The sequence below is a fragment of the Cibotium barometz genome, chromosome 61, assembly GCF_041138505.1.
Source record: "Cibotium barometz isolate CiBa-2024 chromosome 61, ASM4113850v1, whole genome shotgun sequence".
In the NCBI taxonomy this organism is placed as follows: Eukaryota; Viridiplantae; Streptophyta; class Polypodiopsida; order Cyatheales; family Cibotiaceae; genus Cibotium; species Cibotium barometz.
This window is the reverse complement of record NC_141106.1, coordinates 37,523,103-37,535,183: the sequence shown is the minus strand read 5'-3', so window position 1 is coordinate 37,535,183 and position 12,081 is coordinate 37,523,103. Positions and strand designations below refer to the sequence as shown.

The 12,081-nt window shown below is 40.4% G+C and overlaps 1 protein-coding gene across 1 annotated transcript; it reads right to left on the bottom strand.

Moving 5' to 3' along the window:
• Positions 1 to 3,610: 3,610 nt before the first annotated feature.
• LOC147604861 (uncharacterized) lies at positions 3,611 to 3,916 on the bottom strand. Its single transcript, XM_086795016.1, has one exon. It carries the CDS (start codon positions 3,914 to 3,916, stop codon positions 3,611 to 3,613), a length of 306 nt encoding a protein of 101 aa, XP_086651142.1.
• Between the last annotated feature and the right edge of the window lie 8,165 nt (positions 3,917 to 12,081).

Here is a 12,081-nt window from a genome sequence, read left to right as displayed (position 1 = left end):
GGTGCTGCAGGTACATCTGAAGTAGAATATGATACAAATGTGGCTCCTCCACATGCACCACCAGTACCTCCCACTTCTTCTCAAACGAGATGGGATGGAAGAGATGCACAGGCACATGCATTGCTTGCACTTTCTGTGAAGCAAATTATTATTCCTCATATTCGATCATGTAAGACTTCAAAACACGCATGGGATGCACTTGCTGCATTATACCAAGTGCGCAATGAAGCACGTGTTGCATATCTACGCAAATAGTTGGAGTCTGAGCACATAAATGAGGGAGACTCAATGGACATCTTCTTGACCAAGATCAAAGATTTTAAGGAGCATCTTGCTAGTATGGATGAGATATATCCTGATAGTACATTGGTGCCCATAGTTCTCAATGCATTGCCGGATTCTTATTTAGAGTTTTGCCTCTACCCTTAGACTCATGATGAAGGGAAATCCAAATGCCCTTACATTTGATGAGTTGGTTTCAGTACTCTTGCAAGAAGAGCAGTCTAGGCAAAACAGATATGTTATGTGAGTTGGTGACCAATCTTTTGTTGCATAAAGACAAGGGTAAAGCTTCTTTGCATGGTGGCTATAAGCCAAAATCAGAATCCTCAGGTAAGGATGCAGAGAAAGAAGGTGATAAGCCTAAAAAGAAGGGCAAGTGTCACTATTGCAGGAAACCAGGGCACTACATAAATGAGTGCAAGAAAAGGTTAGAGAAGGAGAAAAAGAAAGAATTGGGCATGGCTGTGGGGTTGATGTATCTGCACCAAGTGCAGAGAAGAAGGAATCTACAAGTTTTGCTCAAGATGATTGGGCATGGACAGTACATTGCAGCTATGACTCTTTTGTTCATGATGTATGCATGTCAGTGGCAGAATCGAATGCTTGGTACTTTGACAATGGTGCTAGTAAGCACATTAGTTCACAAAAAAAATTGTTCTCATCTCTGGAATCTGTCCCAAGTGTAAGAATCGTCACATGTGCAAATGGTTCCTCATATCCTGTCAAAGGAGTCGGTAGAATTGTGCTCATCACTGCTACAAATGGGGATGCATTTACTCTTTCTAAAGTTTTATATGTGCCAGGCATTAAGAAGAACTTAATGTCAGTTTTAGCCTTAACCTTGTTAGGCTTGACGATAAAATTTATGGATGATAGATGTACAGTTTAGGATAGAAATGATGGTTATTCTGTCATTGTCTTAGGTACCTTGTTTCATGGCCTATATAAGATGGATGTATTTGAGAAGTTGCAGCATGATGCTTTCCTAGTCTCTACAACTCGTGATATGAGTGATGCAAAATTATGGCATGTGTATGATTTAGCCATCTGAATTATGGCAGTTTGTTACGCCTTCAAAGGCATGATATGGTGTCTAACTCAGTTCAGCCCATGCTTTCATGCAAAAAATAGCAGAATGTATGCTCACATGACATGTTTGATTTGCTCCTACCTTTGTTTAATGGAGGGAAGCCATATGTAGAGCAATTGAATGCTCAACTAAGTGTTGAAATTCAGCCTTTGCAGGTGTAAAATTAGCATGTAAATCAGCCTTTTGGTGATGAGGCAATTATTGAGGATGTAGTGGATGAGGAGAGAGCAGCCATAGAAGAATCTAGGCGTATGCCAAAATGGCTTGTGCAGACATTGAGGGATAGCAAGTTGGCAGCTCCTTTATCTAGCAGAACTCGTGCAAGTTCTCATCATGTAGATTATTATAATGTGGATCATGTTCTCATTTTGTACAATCCATCTAAATATGGAACCAATTGTTCTTCCAAATAAACATCATCTGCATTACCTTCGAAAGGAAAGGGTGATATCCATGTTCCCATGGGATTGTACATAGCCTCATCAGGGGTATCATCAATTAATAATGTATTTGTGGGATTATACGGGTGTTAGATATCCACATAGCGCTTCATAAGTAAGGAAACCCTAGGTTTGTTTTGGGATGAAAAACACCTGGGTCAATGTAACAGTGCCTTTGGTCATATACGAAATACAATTCTGTTTCCTCAATCTTAGATTCTCTCAAAACTAGCGTGACAAGAGGCCTCAAATTATGTGTCATCATTGAGGACCAGATGGCCAATCTAGAGTGCTTAGTTACAAACTAGCGTGACAAGAGGTCATCAAATTATGTGTGATCATTGAGGACCAGATGGCCAATCTAAAGTGCTTAGTTACAAAGTTGATAAATTGATACAGTTTGGGCCTTAGCATGACATGCATTTCTCCGACTTTGTAATTCCCTGTAGCACTTGGTCCAAAGCTCTTGGGCTGTCTTTTGAGTAGCAATCCATTAACATCCAAGATGATAAGCCTCCTCAGCGTCTGGAACCATTATTGTTGACATGATTCTAATCAGCCTCAATATGATTGAAACTTATAATCATCGTTAAGGGATAAAAATAGCTAATAGAAACAATTCTTAAAATTGAGTTGGTTACATTACATCAGGTAAATTAGGCTTGGGATCTTCATCAAGCTTGGGATCCTCACTAGCCCCCTTGGCATCCTTAGGTTCTTCATTGTTTGCCTCCCTACTAGGGTGCTTTGAATGTTTACTTATAGGCCTAACTCAAGATGTGATCTTGATACTGAATTCAGAGTCCACACGATTCTCTTATCCAATTCTATAAAACGGTAAGTACCAAGATGTGATCTTGGTACTGAATTCAGAGTCCACACGATTCTCTTATCCAATTCTATAAAACGGTAAGGCTCCAGTGGTTCCTATAAAAGCAGAAATATCTAAAACTAAGGCATCCCCTATCTATTAGATGTATATAGCTAACAAGATAGAGGAGTAACATACCCTGATTTGTATGGAAAAATTAATATGGTAACCTCCAGCATGTTCAAATAGGTGACCACTTTTGAATCTCTTGTTGGGAAGTACTCCTTCTTCGCGTAGCAGTGGTGCCAGATGAGAGTTGAGAATAAACACCTCAGAGTGGCTCTCACATGGAAGCTAGAACTTTATTAAACTGCAAAAACAAGGGTAACTCATTGAAGAAAAAGGGAAGAACCAAAGACGGAAGTACCATATCATCAGAAAATACAATTCGGATACCTACTTTTTTAAACAGACATATAGGATAGTATCTGTGATCTGTGATGTCCTATCCATCAATGTTCTGACATCCACGATGTCAAGAGAGAGCTGTCACTCACCATCTTCCATATTCACGAAGACAAAAATGCCCTTCTGTAAGCTCCTTAGTATCTCCAGGTTGATTGACTCCAAATCTTATGTTTCTTTGATGTACTGTTCTTGGAGATTCTTTGGGTTTGATTTTACTTGTCGATCCTTGTCTTTTCTTGCCTTCTACTCTTCCTCCCGTCTGGCATTCTATTCTACCCTGGCTCTTGTGTTAATATCATGTGTAATATCTATAATTTTTATTTTATCCTGAGGAGCTCTTGCTGGTGGAATCATGAGGATGTTTTTCATCTTTGGGTCTATAAGCTCTGCAGGGTGTAGAAGCTTGTCATACCTCCACCTAAGCTCTTCAATGTCTCACTATCCTTGGGCATTATAGTCATCCTATGTGCATGGGCACACACAACACATAGGTCATTGAAGTACTCTATGAGAAAGTCTTTAGCAGCCTCCTGTAGACAAAGCAAGGCTGTCCTCTTCCACCTTACGGGATAGGCTCAAGTTCTCACATATAGACCTGCACACCCTTTGGAAAGGGAGCTTGGGAACACATAACTCCACACAATTCTGTGCCTTCCTAATCTCCTTCAAAATGTAGAAGTTCTGTGAGAATCTCCTTGTTCTGGCCTGCTTCTTCAGAATATGAATAGGTTTTCCTTTCTTCCTTGGCTTCTTCTGAGAGGTAGCCTTTGCTGCCAATCTAGGCCCCTTACCCTGTCTCCTTGCAGTGGCCTTTGTTCTCGCCATGATATCTACCAATTAGCTTGGTAGAAAGAGACATAACACAATCTCTCTCTCTCTCTCTCTCTCTCTCTCGCTCTCGCTCTCGCTCTGTGTGTGTGTGTGTGTGCGTGCGTGCATGCATGTGTGTGTGTGTGTGTGTGTGTGTGTGTGTGTGTGTGTGTGTTTCTGTATGTCCTGTGTTAGACTGCACCAACGAGGCCTCTATAATAATAAGTGCGATTTGGCATGATATCAAACAAGCATTAGACATGCAAGCACCATATCGTGCCAAACCATAAAAATACCTCTGTGTGTGTGTGTGTGTGTGTGTGTGTGTGTGTGTGTGTGTGTGTGTGTGTTTGTTGTGGATGTCATGTAAGTGTATATGTGTGTGTGTATGTGTGTGCAGTTTGGTGCGATAGAGCTCTTCAGTTTGGCTTCAAAGCGCCTTATCGCGCCAAATTGTAAAAACCTCGCACACACACACTCTGTATGTGTGTGTGTGTGTGTGTAGCATTACTAGATGTGTATGTCTATGCTGTATGTGTTTCTCCTTGTGTGTGTGTGTGTCCCATTGTGTGCATGCATGAGTGTGTGTGTGCATGAGTGTGTGTGTGTGTGTCTCTGTGTGTTCCTGCATGAGTGTGTGTATGTGTGTGTGTGTGTGCGCGCGAGTGTGTGCAAGAGAAACACATACCAAATCTGTCGGTGGCTGTCGTGGTCGATGGATCGCTATCGTGCTCGATGGATCTGTCTCTCTCTCTCTCTCTCTCTCTCTCTCTCTCTCTCTCTCTCTCTCTCTCTCTCTCTCTCTCTCTCTCTCTCTCTTAGGTGCACCGTTTTACAAATAGAATAAAAAAAGAGTCGTTTTTTAATATTCACAAACCCCATGTGTCAATTGTCAACATCACACGTGTCCATTATTATTACACACGTGGGCTCGTTTAAAGTTATTTAATCCTCACACCACTATTAAAAACGGTTCTCGTATTTGAGAGAGAGAGAGAGAGAGAGAGAGAGAGAGAGAGAGAGAGAGAGAGAGAGAGAGAGCATCCTGATTTTTCAGGAACCCACAGACAGAGAGAGATTCCAGCGACGACAGAAAGAGAATCCAGCATCCACGCCCACGTAACCACCAGAAAGCAAATGGCAACAGGTAAGTTTGCTTGCTCCTCTCTCTCTCTCTCTCTCTCTCTCTCTCTCACACACACACACACACACACACACACTTAGATATGCAGACACACAGACATGCATGCATAGATAGACACAATCTTTCACACACACACAGACACACACACACTCAGATACGCAGATACACAGACATGCATGCACAGACAGACACAATCTTTCACACACACACTCAAATACATAGACACACAGACATGCATGCACAGATAGACACAATCTTTCACACACACACACACACAAGGACACACAGACATGCAGGAACAGATAGCCACAATCTATTTCTCTCTCTCTCTCTCTCTCTCTCACGCACACACACACACACACACACACACACACACACACACACACACACACACACACACACACACACAAACACACATAGAGAGAACTGTATACAACACAGACACACACATACAGTACACTCACAAAGAAAGAGAGAGATAAAGAGAGAGAGAGAGAGAGAGAGAGAGAGAGAGAGAGAGAGAGAAGTTTGTGCAATTGGGCGTGATATGGCTCTTGTAAGGGTAATGGAGGTGCTTTATCGCACCAAATTGCACACACATACAAACACATACATATACACTTATATCACATCCACACACACACACACACACACACACATAGAACCATATTCAACACAGACACACACATACAGTAAACCCACAAACGAGAGAGAGAGAGAGAGAGAGAGAGAGAGAGAGAGAGAGAGAGAGAGAGAGAGTAACACAAAGAGAGAGAAAGTAATAGAGAGAGATTTAGAGATAGTCAGAGAGAGATAGATAGAGGTTTAGAGAGTTAGTCAGAGAGAGAGAGAGAGAGAGAGAGAGAGAGAGAGAGAGAGAGAGAGAGAGTAACACAAAAAGAGAGAGAGTAATAGAGAGAGATTTAGAGATAGTTAGAGAGAGTAATAGAGAGAGATTTAGAGATAGTTAGAGAGAGATAGATAGAGATTTAGAGAGTTAGTCAGAGAGAGAAAGAGTGAGAGATAGAGAGAAAGTGTTAGAGAAAGAGATTTAGAAAGAGTTAGAGAAAGAGTTGAAGTTAGAGTGTGAGAAGTTTGTGCATTTTGGCGCAATATGGCTCCTGTAAGGGTAATGGAGGTGCTTTATTGTGCCAAATTGCACACACATACACCCACATACATATACACTTATATCACACACACACACACACACACACACACACACACACACACACACACACACACACACAACAACAACAACAACAACAACAACAACAACAACAACAACAACAACAACACATAGAGAACCATATAACACACAGACACACACATACAGTACACCCTTAAAGAGAGAGAGAGAGAGAGAGAGAGAGAGAGAGAGAGAGAGAGAGAGAGAGAGAGAGAGAGAGAGAGAGAGAAATTTGTACAGTTTGGCGTGATATAACCCTTGTAGGGGTAATGGATTTGCTTTATTGTGCCAAATTGCACAAATACAATAAGGGGTTACTCCCCTTTTCTAATTCATGCCAGTGTCTTACTTCTCAGAAAAAAGAAAGCTTAAGCGGGGAGTCACTGCGTTGGATCCTGAGTTTAGTGCTGTGGGTAGGAGCGACATGCAAATGAAGTCTGTAAAGCTATTGAGAGCACAAAAAAAAAAGATCTATTGACTTCACCACCTGACGACCCTGTAGAACTTATGGCAAGGATAGATGAGCCACAGATTGTGAGAGGACATACAGAAGATCAAGGGTTTCTAACTGTGGAGCTAAGAGAATCAAGTTACCCCGTTTACTTTGTAAAAGATCATAGTGATAAGAACCCCATTTAGAAGACCAGGATGTGGAGGCAGATGAACATGAGAAAGCAGGTGTTCTTAGTCTAGTGTCCCTTTCGAAGCGACATGCTTGCCTGAGTCTCTCTGTTAAGAGGGATTTCGATTTCTCAACGGAGGCTAAGGAAGAGATGCTGAAGAAGAAGAAGAAGAAGAAGAAGAAGAAGAAGAAGAAGAAGAAGGAGCAACGTCTTAGCACTGACATGAAGGAAAAGAAGGAAGAATTTTTTGAGAGCAATGATCTAGCTCTAATTGATGAGAAACTCTTTGATTTTGTCTATAACGCAGGAGCTGCTGAAGACTTTCACATTATTGCAGAGATGTTTAATAAGCCTTTGCCAAGTGGAGTCCATTTTGCATCAACATCATGCAGAGTACTTGTCGAAACACAAGGACGATTTTGAAAAATTAGTATCCAAAGGAAGGCTGCTGCTAAACAATCAGGCTTATGTGCACTTGCTAGATTGTGCACTAAACACGAAGGCAAACAGTTTTCTAGACAAGAAGTACCAAGAACTCCCATCTTCCTACAAGCCTTCTTGGTGTACCTTGCACTTAAGTTGTTGCAGGCTGTTATATGAGCCATTTAGATTCCTCTACTACCTATAGTGCCTCTATAAAGACCTTCCTGAAATGGGTGAAGAACTATTGTATGAAGGTACTATCCAAGATGAAATTACCCCAGAAGATAGGTTACCCTCCGAGGAGGTAGACCTTGAGGAAGATATTGAGTTAGTACAAGAGGAAGAGGAGACGAAGTCGATGGATATTGTTGCTCTAAAGACGTCAACAGTACAGAGACCACTGGATGTAGATCTCTTCAAAGTGGAGCAGCGTGGTCTAGTATTGCCAGTGCTGCCAAAATTCATTATTGATAACAAACGTTATGTACTGTTGTGGCTGACATTCAGAGTATTTTCAGCCAAAGGGAAGATTTTGCTTTATCTGCTATTGCCAATTTTCAAGAAGAGGGTAGTGGTTTTGTCTCGGAAGCTGATCCAGATGACTTAGCATTGGAGGAAAATTATAATAGTAAAGAGTGTCTCAGTATTTGTTTGGGCAAAGCACAGAAATTCAAAGAGGATGGATTTGTGCCAGATGATAAAACCTTTATGGAGCTGCAGGCCAAATATGGCTTTGATAAGTTGAATGACTCCACAAAGGAGTTTATGTGAACAGAGTAGGAAAAGATACTGAAAGTTCTATTAACCTTTGGCAAGATCAACTATTCGTGAACAGATGAGACTCAGGTTCTCTCTCTCTCTCTCTCTTTGTGTATGTGTGTGTTGTGTGTATGTGTGTGTGTGTGAATTTGATATGTAGACTTATGTTTCCTTAATTATTTTGTTTTGCACAGAGTACATTTGAAGTTGCAAGAGCAGCATAAAAGGGAGTATTGTGGCCGAGACACAGCTCTCTCTCACTATCTAAGCAGATCGTCTAAGGCAAAGAGTATAGTCTACCACAATGCCATGAGCCAGGAAGGGAAAGTTGCAAATTTTGTATTCAAGACATTTTCCTTGTTCCTAGGTGCAATGATTATTCCTAAGAGTTATGAGAAGATTATTTTGATAGAGAAGTCTACTGCCTTAGAAATTTTTGGATGCTACCCTGGTTATGCCCGCAACCGAAGGTGTTACTTTCATACATATGCTGTAGTAGCATTGTCTCTAGGCATAGAGAACCTAGAGGAACTAGAAGAGTATGGCAAACACCGTTTGCTAAGGTATAAACGAACGCCAGATTCACTGGAATTGCCAAAGTCATTAGAATGGAAAGATACATTGTAAAAGACTTATGTGTTACACCTTTTGTTCTCTCCATTTTTTTTGTGCTTCTATGGAATCTAAGTTTTTAAATGCTTTGGAACGCTTCAATCTCTTCCTTTCCATATGTCTGAGTGTCTGCATCAGTTTGGATGACCTCAAGATATCTTTTTTATATAGTTGTTGTAGTATCCTTCTATAGAACCATTGGAACACTTCTTGTAGGCTGTTTGCCTTACTTTTTCCACCACCATGTTGTGTGCCTGGAATATGCATTTCGAGCCATATAGTGTGATTTCTCGAGTCCTTGTGTGTTCCAAATGCTAGGATCTCCGTACTTGTTGGTAAAGTAAGCCATGTGGTTGTAGAGAATATGCTGCATAAGAAAACATACAATGTAAGTTAGTATCGAGGGCTAGGAAACAAGAGTAAGCTAGAAACATACCATGTAGTACGTAATGTTAGTGTAACATACCCATCTTCACTAATAAAGAAGTGTCCATGTAATTATGAGTTTTTATGGTATAAAAATCAATGATTTTATTATTTGAGTCATTTCTACTTAGAATCTTCAAATTTTGAGTCCAAATTTGGAATCTGCGTACGATTTTACCCTAATATAGGATTTTACAGCATCCAAAACGGACACCGGATCAAGCTTATACGCAAATTTCAGTCATTTTAGTTAAAAAGCGACAACCTTTAAACCTTAATAAATGCACAACCGGGCGTCCGATTGACGAACGGTTTGAACCCCAACGACCAGGAGAACCTCTCGGACAAAAATTTTTTTGCCCCCCGGACGGTCTGGCATGCAAATCGAGGTGGACGCCCTAAGATCACGCTTCCCCTGCGGGATAGGACTAGGTCTTACCTATGAATCGTATCCTTGAATCTCTACATGGTCAAGGTGTCGATAAATAGGAAATTTTCTCCAACTTAAGACTTAGTAGACTATCTTAAGTGTTTCTCCTATTTTAGAAGGGGGGAACCTTATAATTGGTATCAGAGCATATCTTAGCTCCTAGGAATTGCCATTTAAGGATTGTTTTGCAATGAATGTTTTACCTAACATAATGCTAATTAATAAAAACATCCTACTAAAACAAACAAGTTGAATCGATGTTTGAATGATTGTAGGAAGAGGAAGATGCCTACTCTCGAAGTTTCTAGTTTTCCAATGCATCTTTGAGACTGTTCACTCCTCAAATTTCGAGTTCCGTGACACCATGGTGCAGATACTAGAGAAGATGTCCCTCCCTCATTTCTCTCGTATTGAGAGAGGATGGGGTAGAGATTTTTGGAGTCGTGGGCCGAGATATTTCTTCATCCGAGCAGATCGAATTGGGAACCTTACCACCGACCTAAAGCGGATTCATTGAATTGAAAAGTTGAAGATGATCCATTTATTTTGGTTCATCGGTACCCCGAGGGCCGACATCTTTGTGACTATAGATGGGATTCGCATACCTCAGGATCGCTGGGTGTATGACCAAGTGATGCAAATCTTACCTGCTCTGATAGAGTAGCTGTGTTGGGATCTACCCCAATCCAGAGTCTACCACCCTTACCATCAGTTTTTAGAGTCTTAGAAACTATAGCAGAACCCCATGTTTCACCTATGTGGACCGCTCTACCCTTATGTCATAGTCAAGCTTAGGAATTTCCCTTGATGGCAAATAAGACTAATTATATTAGTCTGAGATCTTTGTAATAAAACTTGTCCTTGTAAATATTTGGAAATAAAATGATTTCAATGTTTTACTCTCCAAAAATAAGCATTGTGCAAATATGAATCTTGTAATCTTAAAAATGTTTTTACAATGATGGCCAGGACGATCACCCTCCACTTCCCAATGCGCTTTACATTGGTACCCAAGAGAAGAAGCTCTTGCTCAAGCAAATGCAACCTCCCTTCTTTAAAGGAGAAGGTTCAAAGGTTGAGAAGGATGCTGAAGTCTGGATTGAGGCGATGGACGATTATTTCTCTGCCGTCGGTACTGGAGTAGCAAATCAGTCTATGCTTGCACGGTTTAGCCTCATCGGAGATGCTAAACTCTGGTGCAAATAGTGGTGCCATGACAAGGAAGTCACCGAGATTTTTGGATACCCAAAATATTTCATATTTTTAATATTGCTCATAGTTTTTTACTAATAAACCTTGTACATTTTCAACTCTTCATCTTATGTGAGCATTTACTCATTTTTGGATACCCAAAATATCTCATATTTTTAATATTGCTCATAGTTTTTTACTAATAAACCTTGTACATTTTCAACTCTTCATCTTATGTGAGCATTTACTCATTTTTGGATACCCAAAATATCTCATATTTTTAATATTGCTCATAGTTTCTTACTAATAAACCTTGTATATAGTCAACTCTTCATCTTATGTGAGCATTTACTCATTTTTGGGTATCTTCTTTTACAAATTGGATTTATCTCCTCCCTACACATGGATTGATGCTATTGGCCCATAGGAACCTTAATTGGACTATAATCCAAAAATTTTTGAAAATCTAAACCCTTAGGCTAAGGTCCTTTATACCCATTTCCAATAAATTCCAATTGCACATTGGAAAGTTCTTTTTGAATTTCTGTTTCAGGGGAATTCATTTTAATAATATGAGAAATTTTTCTATCTAAAAATATTCAAAATCTGAATATTCTCTCTCTAGAATATTTTCTCTCTCTATGTTAAAACGGTTAGAAATAAGATCTTTCATATTTCTGAAGAGGGGATTGATTACAGGGGAAGATGTTGGATATCTTGAGAGGCTGGGAAGGAATCTTACATTCTCTCCCACTTGAAAAACGCGAGATGCCCTCATCTCGCAAACTGGGGGTAATTTCGCAAGATACACGAATATGAGACTGAAAGAAATTTTTTTAATTAAGATTAACCACCAAGAAAAGTCTCAAAGAGAGCAAGACTCAAGACAAGAACAAGATTTTAACTTTATTCATTCTTGGAACATATACAGTAAGATAGAAGAACTTTTGACACTTTCATAAGCCCGTCCATCATATGGTCACAAAAGCAACACTCACAAGCTGCGCACGTATAAGGTAACTCATCTATGGGAATAATTCGGCTGGTTATTGCCGCACCTACCTCAGTGGTATGAGGTGATCTAACAAAAGGACCTCTGAGAGGCAAGCCAAAAACGGGGTAAAGGCATATCTTCTGATGAGGAAGAAAACACGCCAGTAAGAAGACCCGCTTAGAAAACCCAATATGCCTTGATCTCATCACGCAATAGTATCGGGGACCCAAACCCAAAGCTTCAATAACCATAGCCAAGCGGACATTGTTGCGAAAGTGCTGCTGACCCCACGGTGTTACCCTAGTTATGTATTGATAGGTCCGCCATTTGGTCTGAGCTACAGAAGTTCCCAAGTGAGGGAAAAGTGAGCGCTCATACAGTTCTATAAA

Bases quoted from the DNA above. Each gene is read 5' to 3' on its own strand.
- LOC147604861 (XM_086795016.1), bottom strand. From the start codon at position 3,916: ATGGCGAGAACAAAGGCCACTGCAAGGAGACAGGGTAAGGGGCCTAGA.